This window comes from Saccharomyces kudriavzevii (genome assembly GCF_947243775.1).
Source record: "Saccharomyces kudriavzevii IFO 1802 strain IFO1802 genome assembly, chromosome: 8".
Taxonomy (NCBI): domain Eukaryota; kingdom Fungi; phylum Ascomycota; class Saccharomycetes; order Saccharomycetales; family Saccharomycetaceae; genus Saccharomyces; species Saccharomyces kudriavzevii.
Genome location: NC_079279.1, coordinates 336,456 through 356,861, shown reverse-complemented (window position 1 = coordinate 356,861; position 20,406 = coordinate 336,456). Strand labels below are relative to the sequence as shown.

At 40.7% G+C, this 20,406-nt stretch overlaps 14 protein-coding genes and 1 non-coding gene across 15 annotated transcripts; 10 read left to right on the top strand and 5 right to left on the bottom strand.

Annotated features, from left to right (window-relative positions):
- Positions 1–103: 103 nt before the first annotated feature.
- Positions 104–1,087, top strand: SPS100 (Sps100p; the record flags this gene model as incomplete). Its single annotated transcript, XM_056228521.1, has 1 exon — positions 104–1,087. One exon carries the CDS (start codon positions 104–106, stop codon positions 1,085–1,087), a length of 984 nt encoding a protein of 327 aa, XP_056088234.1.
- A 433-nt stretch (positions 1,088–1,520) lies between these two features.
- SKDI08G1840 (uncharacterized protein) lies at positions 1,521–1,865 on the top strand (the record flags this gene model as incomplete). Its single annotated transcript, XM_056228520.1, has 1 exon — positions 1,521–1,865. The coding sequence occupies one exon, from the start codon at positions 1,521–1,523 to the stop codon at positions 1,863–1,865; it is 345 nt and encodes a 114-aa protein (XP_056088233.1).
- A 99-nt stretch (positions 1,866–1,964) lies between these two features.
- Positions 1,965–3,518, bottom strand: ARO9 (aromatic-amino-acid:2-oxoglutarate transaminase; the record flags this gene model as incomplete). Its single annotated transcript, XM_056228519.1, has 1 exon — positions 1,965–3,518. The coding sequence occupies one exon, from the start codon at positions 3,516–3,518 to the stop codon at positions 1,965–1,967; it is 1,554 nt and encodes a 517-aa protein (XP_056088232.1).
- A 778-nt stretch (positions 3,519–4,296) lies between these two features.
- On the top strand, positions 4,297–4,632 carry SPL2 (Spl2p; the record flags this gene model as incomplete). The annotated part of the gene is made up of 1 exon (XM_056228518.1): positions 4,297–4,632. The coding sequence occupies one exon, from the start codon at positions 4,297–4,299 to the stop codon at positions 4,630–4,632; it is 336 nt and encodes a 111-aa protein (XP_056088231.1).
- Positions 4,633–5,006: 374 nt separating this feature from the next.
- YCK1 (serine/threonine protein kinase YCK1) lies at positions 5,007–6,635 on the top strand (the record flags this gene model as incomplete). Its single annotated transcript, XM_056228517.1, has 1 exon — positions 5,007–6,635. The coding sequence occupies one exon, from the start codon at positions 5,007–5,009 to the stop codon at positions 6,633–6,635; it is 1,629 nt and encodes a 542-aa protein (XP_056088230.1).
- Positions 6,636–6,765: 130 nt separating this feature from the next.
- WSS1 (metalloendopeptidase WSS1) lies at positions 6,766–7,527 on the bottom strand (the record flags this gene model as incomplete). Its single annotated transcript, XM_056228516.1, has 1 exon — positions 6,766–7,527. The coding sequence occupies one exon, from the start codon at positions 7,525–7,527 to the stop codon at positions 6,766–6,768; it is 762 nt and encodes a 253-aa protein (XP_056088229.1).
- A 194-nt stretch (positions 7,528–7,721) lies between these two features.
- On the top strand, positions 7,722–8,594 carry NSG1 (Nsg1p; the record flags this gene model as incomplete). The annotated part of the gene is made up of 1 exon (XM_056228514.1): positions 7,722–8,594. The coding sequence occupies one exon, from the start codon at positions 7,722–7,724 to the stop codon at positions 8,592–8,594; it is 873 nt and encodes a 290-aa protein (XP_056088228.1).
- A 296-nt stretch (positions 8,595–8,890) lies between these two features.
- Positions 8,891–9,286, bottom strand: IGO2 (phosphatase regulator; the record flags this gene model as incomplete). The annotated part of the gene is made up of 1 exon (XM_056228513.1): positions 8,891–9,286. The coding sequence occupies one exon, from the start codon at positions 9,284–9,286 to the stop codon at positions 8,891–8,893; it is 396 nt and encodes a 131-aa protein (XP_056088227.1).
- A 268-nt stretch (positions 9,287–9,554) lies between these two features.
- Positions 9,555–10,838, top strand: ECM14 (putative metallocarboxypeptidase; the record flags this gene model as incomplete). The annotated part of the gene is made up of 1 exon (XM_056228512.1): positions 9,555–10,838. One exon carries the CDS (start codon positions 9,555–9,557, stop codon positions 10,836–10,838), a length of 1,284 nt encoding a protein of 427 aa, XP_056088226.1.
- Positions 10,839–11,403: 565 nt separating this feature from the next.
- SKDI08G1750 (uncharacterized protein) lies at positions 11,404–13,941 on the top strand (the record flags this gene model as incomplete). The annotated part of the gene is made up of 1 exon (XM_056228511.1): positions 11,404–13,941. One exon carries the CDS (start codon positions 11,404–11,406, stop codon positions 13,939–13,941), a length of 2,538 nt encoding a protein of 845 aa, XP_056088225.1.
- Positions 13,942–15,171: 1,230 nt separating this feature from the next.
- ARP1 (actin-related protein 1) lies at positions 15,172–16,326 on the top strand (the record flags this gene model as incomplete). The annotated part of the gene is made up of 1 exon (XM_056228510.1): positions 15,172–16,326. The coding sequence occupies one exon, from the start codon at positions 15,172–15,174 to the stop codon at positions 16,324–16,326; it is 1,155 nt and encodes a 384-aa protein (XP_056088224.1).
- A 240-nt stretch (positions 16,327–16,566) lies between these two features.
- Positions 16,567–17,217, bottom strand: FUR1 (uracil phosphoribosyltransferase; the record flags this gene model as incomplete). Its single annotated transcript, XM_056228509.1, has 1 exon — positions 16,567–17,217. The coding sequence occupies one exon, from the start codon at positions 17,215–17,217 to the stop codon at positions 16,567–16,569; it is 651 nt and encodes a 216-aa protein (XP_056088223.1).
- Positions 17,218–17,701: 484 nt separating this feature from the next.
- Positions 17,702–18,469, bottom strand: SKDI08G1720 (uncharacterized protein; the record flags this gene model as incomplete). The annotated part of the gene is made up of 1 exon (XM_056228508.1): positions 17,702–18,469. The coding sequence occupies one exon, from the start codon at positions 18,467–18,469 to the stop codon at positions 17,702–17,704; it is 768 nt and encodes a 255-aa protein (XP_056088222.1).
- A 745-nt stretch (positions 18,470–19,214) lies between these two features.
- Positions 19,215–19,706, top strand: ANS1 (Ans1p; the record flags this gene model as incomplete). The annotated part of the gene is made up of 1 exon (XM_056228507.1): positions 19,215–19,706. One exon carries the CDS (start codon positions 19,215–19,217, stop codon positions 19,704–19,706), a length of 492 nt encoding a protein of 163 aa, XP_056088221.1.
- A 566-nt stretch (positions 19,707–20,272) lies between these two features.
- On the top strand, positions 20,273–20,364 carry Skdi_8.trna8F. Its single transcript is given in 2 exon segments — positions 20,273–20,309; positions 20,329–20,364. It is a non-coding gene; the product is annotated as a tRNA-Phe (tRNA).
- Positions 20,365–20,406: the final 42 nt, after the last annotated feature.

The following is a 20,406-nucleotide window of genomic DNA, read 5'->3' as shown; positions in this document are numbered from 1 at the left end:
TGGGATGAATCTGGGAAGGCATCTCAACAGTTTTCCTTGATCTTCTTCTCATGCAATTTTGGTTTTCGACCACTATTCTTACAAAGAAAGCTAATCAACTACAATGAAATTCTCATCAGTACTTACTTTTTTTGTCGCTGCTTTGACAGCTTCTGCAACACCACTAGGCCTCTATAGGAGACAAAACGTAACGTCCGGTGGCGGTACTGTTCCAGTAATCATCACCGGGGGTCCTGCTGTTTCTGGTAGTCAATCCAATGTTTCTACCACCACGCTATTCAATTCTACTTCTACGCTAAACATCACTCAACTTTACCAAATTGCTACCCAAGTCAATCAAACCCTACAAAGTGAATCATCTTCCGGTATTATCATCGTTACTAACTGGCGTTCCATTGAAACTTTGAGCTTCTTCTGCTCAATAGTTTTTAACACAACCAAGACCATTGTCATCACTGAAAATTATCTATGGGGCGTACCAATCCTAAGCAGCTCACACGCGGAAGGTAGAGGTACTTTGGTTGCTGGTAGAGATAAAGTTGTGTACTCTGGTGTTTTCCCGCCTTATACTGTTCCCGTCGGCGTTTCGTCCGACCAAAAAGTAGTCCAATGGTTCTTCGATGCTTGTGAGCCAACTCTAATTGCAAGTAACTCCACGATCAGAACCCAGTACTCCAACTTTACAAGTGTTCAAACATCTTCGAACGCTTCCTCCACGACTAACACATCTTCCTCCTCCGGCCCATTAGTGCCAATTATCTACGAAGACGGATACTCTCAAAGCTTGATTCAATCCTTGAGCTCCAGTATTCAAGGTCTAATTGTTATCAGTTCTGGCACCGCTCACAACAGCACTGCAACATCGTGGTCATCTGTTGACTTCCCCGTTGTCTATGCTACTGATGGGTCTTCAGTCCTTGATGGTTCCGGTATTGGATTCTTGAGTAATACAAGTATCCCACAAGGTGCGATTTCTGCTGGGTACCTGTCTCCAGTCCAGGCTCAAACTTTGCTGTCTATTGCCATTAGTAACCAAGTTACAAGCCGCAGTGATCTACAAGCGATTTTCCCGGCCAGTCAGCAATAAGTCGAGAGAGGTCGACTAATACTATGGTAGTAAACAATAAAAAAAAACAAACTTCTACATCACAATATAATAACAAGACTGCTATTTTTCTAACCCTTTTTTATTTCGGTGCAATTATTAGTACTGTATTTTATACTATGGGAAATTGCGATTACGTTGCTCTTTTCCTTCAAACTTTTCTTATGTTCGTTACGAGACTTAATAGTTTTTTAAATAATAACTAATTATGAAATTCAATACTCCATTTTTTTCCAGGCAGTCCGATTAGGATTAGTTTGGCGCTATCAGAAAAAAGGCGAGAAAAAAAGGAAGATAAACGGATCAAGGGGTGGGGGCGAAAGTATATAAGAAAAATGATGAGAAAGAACGGATTGGATATCTGCGCTAGCCTGCAACACCGGGAACTATTATAAATAGGAACTCCAACATATATATGAAGGTCAGTAACTTAGTTTTAATATTAATTAGTATATTCTCCATGGCGCAGGCATCTTCTCTATCATCATACATTGTAACCTTCCCGAAGCCTGATACTATTGCAACGGACCAAGACAGCATTATTGAAGATGTCAAGAAGTTTGTGATAGACGTAGGCGGGACCATTACGCATGAGTATAGTTTGATAAAGGGGTTTACTGTGGACCTGCCTGATAGTGAACAGGTGCTGGACAGCCTGAAGGAAAAATTAGACTATATTGAGGATAAGTTCGGCACTAAATGTAACTTAGAGAAGGATTCTGAGGTTCATGCTTTGAACCGTGATCATTTGGTTGCCTAGTGGTGAAGCAAAATAAGCAAATTATAACTTTTTTTACCAAATTTTTATGTGTATAAAAAAAAAATACAATTACGTATGGATATGCAAGTAATACATGATTTATTTTTCACCTTTTTTCTGGTAATTTTCGAAAAATTCTTTTATACCGTTCCCGATTCTTTTGGAAGCTTCAACCAATTCATCATCATCTTTTGCATAAGCAATAGTGAGTCTTAAAAAATCCGAACTTTGCCTTGAGTAGTTTTGGCAAACGGCCATCTTATAGCCAAGAACAAGTTTGACACCGTTTTTCACCAAGAACTTGTCTAATATATCCATTTGTTGAGGTAAGTCATCAGGTTTGTCCAAGTTGCCCCAGTTGATCTTGATGATGATGAACATACCAGCGGAGGGCTCCATGACGGTGAATTGATTGGCTTGATAGGACTCCGTATCGTATAAGGCTTTCAAAGTGAGATTTTTTCTGTGGTTATATTTAGAAGCAACCTGCATGATCCATTGCATCCAACTTTCAAACATGGCCTCTTTGAATGAAAGGGAGGAGCGCGTGCTGGATTCGGCCATTGCCTTTATGGTGGAATAAACAATTGCCTGGGAGGCACCACTAGGGGCCCTGGTAGTGATATCTGCCAGATCCAAGATTCTCTCCAGAAAGAATTTGTTCGCGACAATAAAGGCTAATCTCAAGCCGGGAGCAAAAATCTTGGAAAACGTTTCTAATCGGATGACACGAGCGTCGGTATCCAAAGTGAGAAACGATTTCATCAAGTAATCATTCAAATACCGTTCAGTGGTCAGGTTGCTGGACTGGTAGGGATTTTCCGATGGATCCTCCGAATTGAAAGGCGGGAAGTACAAGTAGCCATAGGGATCATCTTCCACAATGAGGAAATCGTGTTTCTGGGCCAACCGGTAAATCTTTTCTCTTTTCCACTGGGGAACAGACATCCCCGTGGGGTTCTGGCCCGTGGCGATGGTGTAAAGAACCCTCGGTTTGGCCAAGTGCTTGTAAGGGCCAGTAGACCAATTATCGAGTAGCTGCGTCAGATGGTCAACGTCAATGCCTTGAGAATCTCTATCGAGGGTCAAGTTTATCTTGATCGGGACGACTTTTGCTCCCGTAGCCTCCACGTTAGACATTGCCGGGGTGAAAGTGAACTCCTCGATTAGGACGGTGGTGGATTCGTCGCAGATGGTCTCGAAGACCTTGAACATGGAGTCGTTGGACCCGCCAGAAAGGATGACATCCCAATTGGACTGCATCTCATCGGAAAAGACAGGCCGGTTTATCCTTGAGACCATATCCTTAACGAAACGCAAAAGGGGGGGCGTGCCCTTACTTTCCGCATACTGGAAAGAACGGGACATGGGAAGCTCGCTGGGAGAATCCAAATCCAAATGAGCCGTGGTGAACGAATCGTGCCATTTTGGATTGTCGTTGAAAGGAATCTTCGATATTCTCAAGTCAATGGATTCGACCGGAAAGAACTTCTCATTGGGCATACCGCCCGCCAGCTCAATGACGTCATTGGAGATGTCGGAAGCGTCCCAAAAGCTCTTCAGGAACCTATTTTCCACACGTCTGGAAAGAAATGGTTGGAACTTCTTCTTCAAGGAAGCGTAATCAAGAGGTGCAATGGAGCCAGCAGTCATTCAATCGATGAAAAGGGGGGAACTGTGATGGGTGCTATACTTTCTTTTCTTCAAATCAAGAGGATATGAAACTAGAACAATACATCCTGTTTATATATATATATATATATATAACATGTATATTTATATAAAACATGTATATCAGAGACTAGACGAAGCTTCTTATCCGGACAATCACTCGGCAATTCGCGGCAGCGCTGCCGCGAATTGCCGTTTGCTGATCTCATTTTTCGGCGGCTATCCTTTTAATCACGTGACCGAGAAGGGTCCGTTTTGGCGCAGCACGGCTCTCTCTCTTTTTGCCTTTATTTCTTGCGAAGATTTTCTCCATCACTACAATAAAGATCAATATACAACACGGTGCACGGACGCAACGCACAAAGTAGTATATGTATATATATATATATATATATATACACTCATATTCACACCACACCCACAAATACAACGCTCGTTCATCCTTTCCAAACACAGCAATGTCAACAGTAACAAGACGCACACGTGCGTAGCAATTTTTTTTGTTTTCACCGTATCTCTCTTTTCCCACGTGCTCCGGTCTCTTATCTACTGGGCGGTACAGCCCCACGCGGAGTCATTGCAGCCACGTGCCTAGATCTATTACAATGACTTCTTATGCGCACACACGTATATATTCATATTCATATTCATATATATATATATATATATATATATGTATATTGTACACTAACATACGCGTATACTCATAGACACAGAACGGCACAGGAGTTTAGCACGGAGCGCAGATTCACACACTAAAATGGCAACGGCGGTTTCACAACAAGAGCAGCAGCATGAACAGCAGCACAAGGGCAGAAGGCTCTCCGAGGAGGTCGTCTCTCTGCTGAGGCTCAAGGAGTCCAAGAGACTCAACCCAGCCCCTCACTACGCTCCGCGCAGAGCGTCGCAATCACAGTCGCTGAGCGAGTCCACTTTTAAACAATACAACGAGTACGTCAACGAGAAAGATTCGAACAAGTCGCAGCTGAGTAAGGCGGCTGCCGAATTTAACAAGCACGCTCACGATTTCTGGGAGAACGATTGTGTCATTGACGAAGACATCTTCGAAGACTCCTCCGACGAAGAGCAATCGTGATTGCATCTCGTCCTAGATATATCTGTATATACCTCCCTACAACTACATATGCATCAACTTTACGACCTGATATAGAATCCTTCTCCGGCGTTACCCGCTGGCGGGCTCATTGTCTTTTTTCCCGTTTTTACGATGCTTTGCCGAAAACAAGAGGAAAAATGGAAGAAAACAAATCAGTGTTCGTATATCCTGGACTCTGAGGTTGCCTCCCTCTTGTATACCACACGCGTAAGCCGTTCATTGAGTACTCTGTGACTGGTTTTCATGTGGATACCATAGTAGAGAATACACACACACACACACACACGCACACACCAGACTTTCGCGCATTCGCTGTCCCTTTTCCCCTGACTCGCTCCGCTCTCCTTCTCCCCATGTCCATGCCTATGGCAAGCACCACCCTAGCAGTTAACAATCTCACCAACACGAACATAGGCGCAAACGCTAACAAACACTTTTACCACCAGGCCGTCGATTCGCCCGCAAGATCCTCAATGACCGCCACGACCGCCGCCAACTCCAACGGCAACTCCGCCAGAGATGACTCTACCATCGTCGGTCTGCATTATAAGATCGGCAAAAAAATAGGCGAAGGTTCCTTTGGTGTCCTGTTCGAAGGTACCAATATGATCAACGGCGTGCCTGTCGCCATCAAATTCGAGCCCAGGAAAACCGAGGCCCCTCAACTGAGAGATGAGTACAAGACCTACAAGATTCTTAATGGTACGCCGAATATCCCGTACGCGTACTACTTCGGTCAGGAAGGCCTGCACAATATTTTGGTCATTGACCTGTTGGGACCCTCTTTGGAAGACCTATTCGATTGGTGCGGGAGGAAATTTTCCGCGAAAACCGTCGTTCAAGTGGCTGTGCAAATGATTACTTTGATCGAAGATTTGCACGCCCATGACCTGATCTATCGTGACATTAAGCCGGACAACTTCTTGATTGGAAGGCCCGGTCAACCCGACGCAAACAACATCCACTTGATTGACTTCGGCATGGCCAAACAGTACCGTGACCCAAAGACCAAGCAGCACATCCCATACAGAGAGAAAAAATCGCTAAGCGGCACCGCCAGATATATGTCCATCAACACTCATTTGGGCAGAGAACAATCCAGAAGAGACGATATGGAGGCCCTGGGTCACGTTTTCTTTTATTTTCTGAGAGGCCACCTGCCTTGGCAGGGCCTAAAGGCACCGAACAATAAGCAGAAATACGAAAAAATCGGTGAAAAGAAAAGGTCTACCAACGTCTACGATCTAGCTCAAGGTTTGCCTGTACAATTTGGTAGGTATCTGGAAATCGTTAGAAGTCTTTCCTTTGAAGAATGTCCCGATTATGAAGGTTATAGAAAGCTGCTGCTATCCGCACTTGATGATTTAGGCGAAAATGCAGACGGCCAATACGATTGGATGAAACTGAATGACGGCCGTGGCTGGGATCTGAGTATAAACAAGAAACCAAATCTGCATGGCTACGGCCATCCAAATCCCCCAAATGAAAAATCAAGAAAGCATAGGAATAAACAGCTTCAAATCCAACAACTCCAACTCCAACAGCAACAACAGCAACAACAGCAACTCCAACAGCAACAGCAACTCCAACAACAACAGCAGCAGGCCCAGAAAAATGAAGCCGACTTGCGCAATCCTCAGTATAAGCCAAAGCTAGACCCTACTTCCTATGAAGCATACCAGCATCAAACCCAGCAGAAGTATTTGCAAGAGCAACAAAAGAGGCAGCAGCAACAGCAACTACAGGAACAACAACTGCAAGAGCAACACCAGCAACAGCTACATGCTCCCGGTCAATCTCAATCCCAGTCTCAGCCTCAACCTCAGACACAACCTCAATCTCAGCAATTTGGTGCCGCTCATTATCGGCCACAACAGCAGCCCGCTGCTGCCCTGAGAACTCCTCAACAACAGCTAAATGATGAGAGCTCAAGCTTAGCCGCTTCTCACAAGGGGTTTTTCCAGAAATTGGGTTGTTGCTAAAAATAAATGAAGAGACTTTTCTGCGAGACTAATGTCTTACCTTTTTATAAAATGAATATATCTATATTTTACAACGAAATGACATCTACCATATTTATACGATTTTCTTTCTTCGCTGTTGACGAAAAATTTACGTAAGATCAATAACTTCAGTAGTGTCTCTCGGAGGTTCCTGCTCATCCTCGAGTACCACAACTTCCAATAAGTCGTCATTATTATCACTAATTATTTGATCCTTGTTATTTTTACTCTCACCACACCAACGATCGTCTTTATATCTTCTTTCGGCTGCCAAGGCAGCCATCTCTCTTGGAGATTTGCCCCTGTTCATAGGAGAAAGGCCCGGCGAACTCAGACTCCCCAACTTAATACCTTTGCCCCTTCGTCTCACTCTTTCCGTATCGGTACTTATCCCTGTCACGGGGTACCTATTCGAACGTACGTTTGATCTTCCACCAAGACGTTTGCCGTTCCCCAAAAATGTATCATACAGTCCTCTCTGCTCAATAACCCATTGTCTTCCAATCAAAGCGTCCAACTTATCGTAAAACGTCTTGTCGTGTGGTCCAAATAAGTTGTGAGTTAATTCGTGTAACATGGTGCCCATTATCGATTCTATAGGCAAGAATTGGAACTCATCCGTGGGGCATCGTAACCGTAGCATAATCTTAAACCCATGATTGACGTTCATCCCCAAAAGCCTTTGATCGCGTGGATAGAATTCCACCAGGCTGACCACCTTGAAATGGTTTTCCTTCATTAAGTAGGACACTTTGTGTGCAATTTTCTTTATTAAGAGCAGTGCATCTTCCTGGTGGGGCTTACGTTGCAATACGGCTACTTTTTGGATGTGCGGATTATTGTGAGTGGCCAATCTCTGAGATCCGGTCATACCATGGTATTTTTATTTTGCTGATTGATATCTTTCATTATTTGCCCTCATCAACCTTCCCGTTTATTTGAAGTCTTTTCAGAACCACTCGCTGTTTCGAACGAGTGCGCAGATGAAAAGTGTCAAATTTTATTCTCCAAATCACCATTTAGCATCATAATGAAGCAAAAAAGAAAAAGCACAGGAGCCTACTAATGGGGAAGAAGAAAAGCAAGAGCCAGGTACATGCTAACGGCACTAATAGTGTCGCCGCGACCAAGAGAGAGACATCTTTACCTCCTTTGGGTAATAAGGTGGGTAGTGCAAGTTTCACGGCTATAAATACGTTAACCAAACCCGCACTGTTTTCATTTTATGATGAAGACATCACCAGAAATGAAGGTAACGTATATGATAAGGCTTTACTGTCTAATGCTTCTCAATTAGAAATGGTTCCACCTTCCATCGCTGTGAGGCATGAACGATCATCTTATGCGAAAATCATCAATTTCGTTGCAGCGCTCTTTATTCTATTCATATCAGGTATTCTCTTCCCCATGATATCAGAGTGTTTGTTTGATAATGACCAATTGGTGAAGGGAGTTATCGTGTCTTTTTTAAAGCATGGCATAACGATAAAAAACAGGATTGTTGCGGAACCTGACATGGTACCAGATTGGGCAGTCTTTGGAACTGAGGGCATTATCTTTGGATCTATAGTACCGTTCATCGACTCTTTTGTACGCCACAAACGCCTCCCAAACACCAGGTCGATTGCTTATAAAAATACGTTGGGATCATTCATCAGATGTGCCAACACTCTTTTGGGGATTATATTTGGCATTAGGAAAATTGAATGGTCTTCTTCTCTGCAAGCAGCCGGTGCGTGGAGCTTGTTGAACATTGTCTTGTGGTTGTTCTTTGACGGCACTTTGACTGTTCTGTTTCCAGGTCTCGCGATTGGAGTGATTAGTTCATTGTGTTGCGCACAATATACCTCGCAATTGTCACAAACCCTATATTTTATAGACTTCTATTTTTTTGGCTTTCTAATGTTCAGCAAATTGGGTAGGTATCTATTCAATTAGGTGCTGCTCACAGAAGTATTTTGATGGATTAATATCCATATGTGAATTTCAACGAAGTTTCAAGCCTCAGCCATATTTTTTTACCAAGTACTTGAATAAATCAAAAAGTTAACAGCAACAAAAATACATGAGTGATTCAAGGTATATACATACAAACACACGCATATGTCTATATATATGTGTATATATATAGTTGTTATTTGGAAAAATGAATATTGAAAATGCAAGAACTCAGCCGAAGTTGGTGATGACAAAGAGAAAGAATTGTAAAATCACACAACATCATATCTTCATGTTTATTTATTTGGAGATCTTGGTGGAGGCCCACTTGAGATGCTTCCTTGCCTCGAAATGGAACCGCCACCGCTACTACTACTCATGCGTCTTCTGATAATAGACTCCCTTAAACCGCTGGGGTTGGTGACTGGTAGATTATTGCTGGAATTATTTACGATAACATCGTCGGATTTGATAACACCGGCCTTCTTCAACGCATAATCACCGCTGTCAAAATATTGGCGGTCTTGCATTTTATGCCTCAACAGATCTTTCTTGGATGGAAGCTTCCCGTACATTTTGTAGAGTTTCAGTTCTTGGGGTGACAATTTCGATAAATCCACTCCCTCTTTGGTAAATCCGTGAGGATTGCTCAAGTCTACCCTACTGCTTGTAGGTGAAAGGTCCTCTGACATGTCTATTGAAATTGCTTAACACTTCTTCGGTAGGTAATCTTGCGTGTGAGTGCTGTACCGATTGAGCCCAATGTTCCTTTCGATAACCCATAATCTTAAATGATCTTTGTCTCGTTCTATGTTTCTCCTGCTGGATTACGGCTTTTACGAAAATTTATAAAAATGTTTAAATGAATGGAAAGAAGGATAAACCATTTGTACAGGGAGAAGGGGATCAAGTTAGTACGGCACAAGTGGGACTGGAGAGCTAAGCCATTTCGTATTACAGATGAATCCATTGTGGAGTTGTGTTTTTTTTGTGCTGGCAGCAGTGGCTGGAGCTGTTCACGGACCACAGGAGGACTATAGTGACTACGCCGTCTATAGGTTCAATTCAGCCGACCACCCTACATTAGTGAAGGATGTAATCGAACCTTTGACCGATGATTACGATGTATGGACAAGAAGCAATGAGTTTATCGATATTAAATTGCCCAAAAAAATAGGCGAGCAGGTAAAAGATGGCCATGTAATCTTAGATGACATGGACCAATTAATACAAGATACACTGCCCACTGAACATATGATGGCACGCGACCAGGCAGTTTTTGAGAGTGACTATGATTTCTTCTTTAATGAATATAGAGACTTGGATACCATTTATATGTGGTTGGATCTTCTGGAACGAAGCTTCCCCAATTTGGTTAACGTTGAACATTTGGGGAAAACGTTTGAAAACAGAGAGCTAAAAGCCCTGCATATATCTGGAAACAATCCTGAATCCAACCCGGAAAAGAAGACAATTGTCATTACAGGCGGAATACACGCCAGGGAGTGGATTAGTGTGAGTACTGTCTGTTGGACGATTTATCAGTTGTTGAATCGATATGGGTCTTCCAAAAAGGAAACCAAGTACCTAGACAATTTGGACTTTTTGATTATACCTGTTTTTAATCCAGATGGATACGCGTACACATGGTCTCACGACAGATTGTGGCGTAAAAATCGTCAAAGAACTCACGTTCCCCAATGTTTCGGGATTGACATTGACCATTCTTTTGGTTTCCAATGGGAAAAGGCTCACACTCATGCGTGCAGCGAAGAGTATAGTGGAGAAACTCCTTTCGAAGCTTTGGAAGCGTCTGCTTGGAACAAGTATATCAATGAAACGAAAGGCGATTACAAAATTTATGGTTACATTGATATGCATTCGTATTCACAGGAAATATTGTATCCCTACGCATATTCATGCGATGCCTTGCCCAGAGACTTGGAAAACCTGTTGGAATTGTCGTATGGCTTATCCAAGGCCATACGTTCAAAGTCGGGCAGAAACTACGACGTGATTTCCGCATGCAAGGACCGTGGCTCTGACATATTCCCTGGCCTTGGTGCTGGTTCTGCCTTGGATTTTATGTACCACCACAGGGCGCATTGGGCGTTCCAATTGAAATTGAGGGACACGGGGAATCATGGGTTTTTACTACCCCCGGAGCACATCAAACCTGTAGGTAAAGAGACTTATGCGGCGTTGAAGTACTTCTGTGACTTTCTACTAGACCCAGAAATATAACGGATGTCGTGATATTCGTTGTGTTGCAAGTTGATAAAACCCTATATAAAATCTAAAAAAAAAGGAAAAACCTTACATACTTTCTTATATTCTCCAAATGTTTGTTATTTACTTAGGCCGTTGCTTGAGGGAGATACGAGTAGATGCGAAGATGTATAACATCCAGCCCTGCCTCACAGTTTCAAGATCTCCTCTGAAACATCATCTCCTTTTTGATAATCAATCTTCGAAGAGGGTCAAACTCCCACATCATCGTTGACGGAGTTATCTTCCAATTGTTTATATAATAGATCAAGAGATATATATATTGTTCCTTAAGACTCAGTCAACCTAGTCTTCAATATCAATAAAATCATCGATATTGCAAGCCTTTATTTGTATATCCACGTTTTTTTGGTTTAGTATTATCTATTAAGCTTCAGTGGGGTGCATTTAATTGTGCTTTAGCAAAAAAAGAGCCGAGCTTCATAATAGGGACTCCAGAAAAGATTACAATTTCACTGTTTCTGTAAGCCACGGTTATTTTTGATCAGCATCGTGCTTGAAAGTTGTTCATTTGTCAAAGATGGCTCTGTCATTGGGGGGCAAATTATCCATGGCGACTAATAGGATTGAGAGGTTGAAATCACCCTCATCTTCATCAACGTGCTCGATGGACGAGGTTCTCATTACTTCAAGTAACAACAGCAGTTCCATATGTTTGGACAATTTACACCAGTTTCCTCGGGAAGGCATCTCTGGTCAAATAAGTGTTTTCAAAGAGACTGCTTCTTCGCCTGCTGCTCTTTTTCTTAAGCAAGACCTTTACGAGTATATAGATCCCCTTCCTGCTTATCCGCCGAGCTATGATTCGGTAAATCCTAACAAAGAAGTCCGCTTTGCAACATTTGGCGACGCTGCTCCATGTCTCAAGACTTCTTTACCCCCTTTATATGCGCCTGCGGTATATGACTTGTCTTTGATTTCCTTGAAATCGGAAAGACTATCTCCTTATGAAGTTTCCAGTAACAGGAACTGGAAAAACTTCATTATTGAGATTAATTCGACCCAGCTAAATTTTTATCACCTTGATGAATCTTTGACTAAACATATTAGGAATTATTCAAGTGGGGAATCGAAAACTGAAAAAGAGGATAGAAATCACAGCGACTCGTCACACCGCAACGATCAATCACAGCATTTGCATCACCGATTATTTACTTTGCCGACAAGATCTGCTTCTGAATTCAAGAAATCAGACGAAGAACGTATTTCTTATAGACTTAAACGTGACCGGTCTCGATACTTGACCGATGAGGCTCTTTATAAATCGTTCACTTTACAGGGTGCAAGATTTGGCATACCAACAGATTATACCAAGAAAAGTTTCGTATTAAGAATGTCTTGTGAAAGCGAACAGTTTTTACTGAAGTTTTCTCATGTAGATGACATGATTAACTGGTCTATGTACTTTTCTCTCGGTATATCGGTATCATTAGATCTAGAAATTAGGGAATATCCAGATTATAGAATCGTTCCCAGGAGAAGGAGAAGGAGAAGGAGGAGAAGAAGAAGGCACACTAATAGAAGTGAAAGTTCAATGGGGTCCTTTTCACAAAGATTCATTCGTTCTAACTTCAGACCAGATTTAGTTCAAAGATATAGTACCGGATCCAGCACCAATAACGGAACTAACGTCAGAGAGCGTTCTAATACTTTCACGTCCGGTTTGTTAGATCATTACCGCACGGCTTTGTCACCAGCCGCGGCTGATGCACTAGTTCCCTCTGCTGCATCTACAGAAGTTGATGATAATATTTCCGTTGAATCAGCAAAATCTTCACCTGGATGCTCAGTTTCCCGTTCGATTGCATCTAGAAGTTTGAAGTTTAAAATTAAGAACTTTTTTAGACCCAAAAATTCTTCACAAACAGAGAATCTCCGCAGACTCAGGTCAAACTCAAGCAATTTAAACAGCCTTATTGAAACGGAAGAAGAAGATGAACAACACGAACTGAGTGGAGAGAGTATTCCGGTGAATGCTACCACCAAAGTGGAGGGCCCGCCATACAGGAATAAAGCCGTTCCGCTACCTCAGAGACAACTATTGAGACGCGAAATTAGTGAGGAAGTTGTCCCTATTAGGTTTCCAAGTGATGTTGAGGAGAAACCAGTTTCTTCGATTTCTATATTGATTAATACCGTATCTTCCAATAAGCGGTCACCTGTCGATGGCTGCGATATCATGCTGCGATCACAAAATGCAGTTATGAAAGAGGAGTTACGGCATGTTGCTTCAAATTTAGTAACCAATGGAAAGAATGAGCTTCCAGTTAGAGATTCTTCTCAAAGTTCCTTTATGTATATGTCAGAAATAAACTCTATTGGAGAGTCCGCTACGGATTTGTCTCAAAGGAGTAGGCCAGTTTCTTTCGCAGCAAACTGCTCCCAGGTAAATTGCGATGAAAGCGCTACTGAGACTGATGAGGACGAAGGTGATAATGATACTGACGATGATGGTGATAGTGGTCACGTTTACGGTAGTGAAGGTGACTATTCGAGCCTCATGGAACAAAGGATGAGAAGTAGAAGACGGGCGTCTTCTACTTTAAGCTGCGTATCAAATATTCCTTATGGATCGGATGATGTGAAATGGAAACCATCTGTTAAAGAAGTTTCAAGAAGGCGTTACTTGAGAGATTCCTTGAAGTGCATTAAACCATTTCTAGATAACAATGACTGTTTGGGCAAAGTTATTTATATCCCGGTTTCCAGTCCTGCACTTGAGACCAGTAATAAAGTTCATGCTAACCAAAACCGGAGTCTGCAAAAATTAAGAAATCATTTTTTGAAAGGCTTCATTGTTGGGCCTACAGCGTTGATAGAGTTTAACTGTAAAAACAAGAGCGCAATTGCTGGAATGGCGAAAGATATAGAAGATCACGTTGAGGAAGATGGTGGGGAGGATGATGATGGTGAAGACGATGACGACGACGACGACGATGACGAGGGCGACGAAGACGACGATGATGACCATGACGATGATGATGACGATGATGATGATGATGATGATGATGATGACGAAGGTGATGAGGAGGGCATTACTGCACGACCTGTGATGTAGGACTATTTGTTTTTCATAGGGCCGCTAGCATGAGTATGGTATTTAAAAAGAAGAGAAGGTTTTGGTATGCATTTTTTTTGCATTTATTATGGTAAGTAGTTTTTTTTTAAATTTTCATTTTATATGTTCTAGATCATGCTTCTTTCAACATTCTTTTTAATTTAATATCTTTGGTTTTGACTTCGGAACTTATATAATTGCATTTAGTTAAGTTTAATAAGGGTAGTTTTCAAGAAGAATTTATTTTGAGATATGCTAAAACACACATAAGTTCTTGCAGGGCTTCGTATCTTGTTGTTTAATATGGTAGCAAAAAAAGTGTACTGCAAATTGTATCAAAGGATACAAAAGGCTCTTAATGTTTGGGAAGAACGGAAAATAGTATAGCTCTAGCCTCTCTTTACTGCTGGGGTATTTCTCGAAAAAAAGTGACTCTCAGCCAATTCTTTCTTTTCTCGAAAATCCTATATTCTATTTTATAATATCTCTTCTCGTCGGCTTTTTAGGCTAACGATAAATGCAGATTTCAGTGTTCTTCGAGGGAATAGACGTGGGCATATATCTCTTTGAAAATCAAATTTCTTAGTTCCAATTAACGAAGCTTGGTCACCAAACTTTCGCTGCTGGGTATATCTACGTTTAACAGAAATATTTGGTTTAGCGTTTGCAGGAAATAGATCTCACGTAACGATTAACGCGTTTAGCTCTAAAAACGATTATGAATATAATGTTGCACCATCTGTCAAGCTCGACATTAGGCGTAAACCCTAACTGAGCACCATTTTACAGCAGCAAAAACTATAGAAAGCTTTTCTCTGTCATGGTTGAAGGGCTTTGTTTTCCAAGGCCATAATTTCCTTTTAATTCGAGACAACTATTCCTTTGGCTTCTGTAAAGTTGCCACGCAACTAAGTTGGAATGCACTTCGAAAGAAGTGAAATAATGCTATAAGCGTATGAAATCTCAAATTAAAGACCTCAGAATGTTTGTATATGAGTAAGTCTTCCAACAAAATTTCTGTTTTGATTTGTATTAATTCGATGGCAAAGTTTAATCTCATTTTTGTCCATTTTCGCGATCTACAGCGATAGTAATGGAGGCATCATTAATGAATAATGAAAATGGTAACAATAGAAAAGACGTTCTTGGGGAAACAATGCAATAACTAAGAGGCATAAAATAGATGGCAAATGCTATACTAAAATCAAGTAATTAGAAACGGGCAGGCCAATGAACCAGTTAAGCGATAGCGATGCTTTGTACAATCAGCCGATAGTGATCGACAACGGTTCGGGCATTATTAAGGTAGGATTCAGTGGTGAGGAAAGACCCAAAGCTCTGGAATACTCTCTTGTGGGGCATGTAAAATATGAAAAAGTCATGCTTGAAGGTCTTCAAGGAGATACATTTGTTGGAAACAAGGCCCAAAAATTGCGTGGCCTACTCAGATTACGATATCCCATGACGCATGGTGTCGTTGAAGATTGGGATTCCATGGAACTTATATGGTCGTATATGCTGAATGAAGTTCTACAGTTGCAAAATATAGAAGAGCATCCTTTATTAATTACGGAGGCACCGATGAACCCTTTGAAAAATAGAGAAGTGATGGCTCAGGTTTTGTTCGAGACTTTTAATCTTCCAGCTTTGTATATTTCGAATCCTGCTGTTTTATCGCTATATGCTAGTGGAAGAACCACAGGTTGTGTGGTTGACTGCGGTGAAGGATATTGTAGTACGGTTCCCATATATGATGGTTTCGCATTACCTGCATCAATAATGAGAATGGATATCGGGGGAAGGGATATTACAGAGCAGTTACAGTTTCAGCTGCGAAAATCAGCTGGTATTTCACTGTTTTCCAGTAGTGAACTTGAAGTTGTCCGTATGATCAAAGAAAAGGTTTGTTATCTGGCCAAAAATATAAAAAAGGAAGAGGATAGGTACTTGCAAGGCCATCATGATTTAGGGTCTGTGTTCAAACTACCTGATGGGAAGTGTATAGAGATTGGGAATGATCGTTATCGTGCCCCCGAAATATTATTTTCCCCTCAAATCATCGGCTCAGGATACGACGGTTTATCTGATATGTGTATGCAATCTATCTGGAAAGTCGATCTGGACTTAAGGAAAACTTTGCTGTCATCCATAATTTTGAGCGGCGGAACTACAACTCTTCGAGGGTTCGGAGAGCGCATGTTACATGATCTAGAAGCGCTATCTAAAGGAACGTGTAAGATAAAGATAATAGCACCTCCGGAAAGAAAATATACTACGTGGGTCGGAGGTTCTATTTTAACGGGGCTGTCTACCTTTCAAAAGCTTTGGACTAAAAAATCAGACTGGCTGGAGGATAACACCCGTGTGTTTTCCAACCTCATGTAAGAAGCGTGGCTACTAAATTTTATAGAATCTTTTCATTATAAATAGGCATCGACACACTTATATTTTTTTTCTAAAAATTTAACTAAACATGCATTAAACAACTAAGATTGATAACTGAAAAGGGAGCTATGAGGCTTGAAAACGAGAAAGAAAATTTTGAAATGGTAAAAGATAAAACTTGATATGCAGTTTCTGCTGTCCCTGAACCTTTAAAATAGCAATTTTCGGGCGTGATCTTTTTTAAACACAGTAATATCTGTCACCAAAGTCACCTAAACCTGGAACTAAATACTTATTTTCATCTAAACCTCTGTCCAGAGCGCCAGTAACAATTTTGACATCTGGGAAAGCAGCGTGGTATTTTTCAATACCTTCTTGACTACAGATTAAGTTCAAGAAAAAAATCCTCTCCGGCTTCACACCCCTCTTAATCAAGACTTCTGTAGCCATAATGGCACTACCACCGGTGGCTAACATTGGATCTAATAAGAAGACATATCTCTTGGAGATATCCTCTGGTAGTTTTTCGTAGAATAACTTTGGTAAAGCAGTTTCTTCGTCCCTTTGGATTAAAATTTTACCAATACGTACAGATCTACAACAGTCTCTTAAGCCCTGCTCCATGGATTCACCAGCTCTAACGATAGAAACACCGCAGATCTTACCCATGAATGAGACACCTTCGAAGTTTTCATTGGTCTCAGTTTCGACAATCTGTTTTTGCACGGGAAGATGGTTCAAACCTTCTTCAACCAATAATCTGATAATTCTATCGGAGTAGAAAATGAAATCGGGCCTAGTTGTGTTCTTGTTTCTGATGATAGTGTACAAACCTAGCAATTGGTTTGTTTGGGGTAGCAAGTAAACGTTCTTATATGGTTCTGAAGACATTTTTTTTTTTGGATTTCTAAGTGTTTAACAAAGACACTTCGATTGGGAAAGTACCTGAGGTATGCAAGACGCAACAAGGGTGGAACCAGAACGAATAACGGTTTACATTTCTAAGGAAACTAAAACTAGCATCTTTATCAATATATATACCTTTTTGGGGCAACTTTGAAAGAAAACTGAAAAAAAAAACTGAAAAAAAAAAAAAGTCAAAAAGTGAGAAATGTCCGCCGGAAATAACTACAGCCGTCGATTTTAATTTGCGATGAGACAAATCGTATGAAAAAACCCGGTATTCTTACTATTGGGGCCGTCACTCTAAAATGTTTACAAAATAATCCTACGTACGCATTATCAAAGGATAGAAAAGTGATCTCTACCATTAAATCATGGCTGAAGATCTGTCCTCATCACTAGCAAGTGCTTAGAGAGGATGGAACGCACAGCATAGGTGCTATATATCGTGTGAGAGTTAGATAGGCGAACTCTAATACGATAAGTTTGAAGATTCGTCGGATGCGATCACCACCTGAATACGCCTTCCATCCACAAGAGCCCCATGAAACAATTTCCTTACTTTTTCTAAGGATTGGGTCGTAGGGTATGCTAGTTGGACTTTCGCGGTGGCGGATCCTGAAGGCAAATCCCTCACTCTAATTTGAGCTATTTGCACTTGTGAAATGTCTTCCAGAACATTTTTTAAGTTTTCGTTGTTTACACCTAATGTCAAATTAAATAACATCAGCAACTTATTTGAGGCATCTGAATTGGTAGAAATAACAAGCTGACTACCACCTTGCATTTCTCCTCCAAATTGCTGTCGCTGCTTCCTGCCATTGGAAGTACTGAAAACCCGTGAGTAGTCGGAATTATTCGTATTCTTTATCTTTTGGCCCCTCTTATTGCTGAAGGGCTCCCGACCAGCTCTTCCACGAGCATTACTCAAGTCATTGCTGTCGCTAACATTGACTGAATGTCCACTGTTACTATTTTTATTAGTCCTTACTCTATTTTTCTTATTTCCTTGCAAAACATTATTCCGTTTATCGACAGCACCTTGAGCTTCTCTCAAAAGCACACCAATGTCATTGCTACTTACTAACTTCCCATTGACGACGCTAAAGCCTTCTTTTGCATTCTTTACAGGTGCTCTTTTGAAAGTATCGGCTTTTTTGATCTTGTCCATGGGAACCACTCTGTCTATCAAGCGCTTACCCTGTATATTCTTCTTACTGTTTATTCTGTTCCTAGCCATTCTTGTATCCCAGCAAATCTTTCACACCTTCTAAGCTAAATCTCCCCGTATAATGCCATATACTGTCTGGTTGTTTTGATGCCAAACTGGACTCACGCTGGCATATTTTCTTAAAAGCCGTGGGACCTTTTTTTCGCTGTAGGTGGGGCGATCTATTACCCGGTAGCTTTTTCCGATTAATCCTTTATGGCGACAGTAATTAGAGAAGGGGAATAAAAGTTGTTGAAAAAGATATCAGTCGCTGTTTTGCAGTCTTTAAGACATTGATGTAATGTACTTTCATCATAAGCAGTTATTACTGTGGTTTGGTCAGGTAAGATTTCTTTTTCCAGCTTGACGTTTCTTATTCTGGTAGAGTCTCGAACACCTTTTTTTCTTTTTCTTTTGTTTCTTTTTATGGCATTCCAGTCTTCTTCGATTCGAGAGTTTAGCAAAAAGCAAGGAATGGTACCTTAAGCTGTAGTCGGTTCCTGGTGTGGATTGTAAATCTAGATCTTCTTTGGTTACTTTTTATGTCAATAGTTTCTTTTCAGTTTATTTCTTTTCTCTGCACTGTTTGACGAAAAGTAGTTATGTTTTGCTCGAACTTGATGGTTCAAAGAATACTATATAAAGGTAAGTGTGTATTCAGAAATATCACATCTCAAATTGTACTTTTTATGCAGTTTCCACTTACTTCCACCTAAAATTTACTCTATACTTATAAGTAAAAAAAAACCAAGAGAACATTATAATAGATTCTACCATGAAGTACACTTTAGTTTCCGCTTTGATTGTTGCCACAAACATTTTTGTTGCACATGCACAGGTAAACAACTCCTCAGACTCATTGTACGTACACTTTTCCAACGACACAAGTTCAGACATAAACGGAAAATTCAATACTACCAATGAAGTATCCAACAAAAGTGTTTCCCTACCTCTAGGAACTCAGCAGATAGAGACAGCTAGTGCCGCAGTATATGACGTTGGTGGTTGGAACGGCTCCTTGTATCGCTCAAATAGAAGTGTAGTTGGTGCTCATCAACCTATAATAAAGCAGGATGCTGCCATTTCTCAGATTGATGATGGTCAAATCCAAGCTACTGCCACTACACCTGCTACCACACCTGCCACCGCCACTGCTGACATTCCGAGCAACAGCAGTTATATTTCTTCTTTTGAAGGTGCTGGTGGGAAGATTGAACCCAAAAATATGGGTTGTATGGTCGGTCTAGCAGCGCTTCTGTTTTTATGATTTCTCATAAAATTTGTAAAATTATCTACTTTGATCTACAAAAAAAAAGAAAAATGATTAAGAAAAATTTATAAATAATATTATAATTTTATACCTAAAAAAGTGTTCAGTTTATATTTTTACTTTCATATCGTTCAAATATTAATGATTTTTTTAGAACAACAATCAACTATCGTCCATTAATTATGTTGGAACAAGTAGGTTCATCATTATTCGAATAACTAGTCTTTGTTTCAGGATGAAGAATGTTGAAATGACGTTCTATTGGTGGGTGCACTTGGAGTCAAAGATCCATTAATTTAACATCAACTTGGAATGTATATATGTAAATGATATGTGTCGTTACATTGAACTTATAGTAAATTCCCTAGTTTATTATTATGTTGAACATACTTAATATGTCCAATCGGCGTGTGTTTTATATACCTCTCTTATATAGTATAAGAAAAGGTTCTGCTTTTTATTCTCAATTAATACTGTGTATAAGCAATCAATGAGACGTCAACTTGATACTTATATATATTGAACTAAGCCGTGCTTAGATATCAAAAATATATCAAAAATTAGCGGATTTAGCTCAGTTGGGAGAGCGCCAGACTGAAGAAAAAACTTCGGTCAAGTAATCTGGAGGTCCTGTGTTCGATCCACAGAATTCGCAATTATTTTTCAAGAAGCTTATTTTTGACTTGAAAATAAAAAC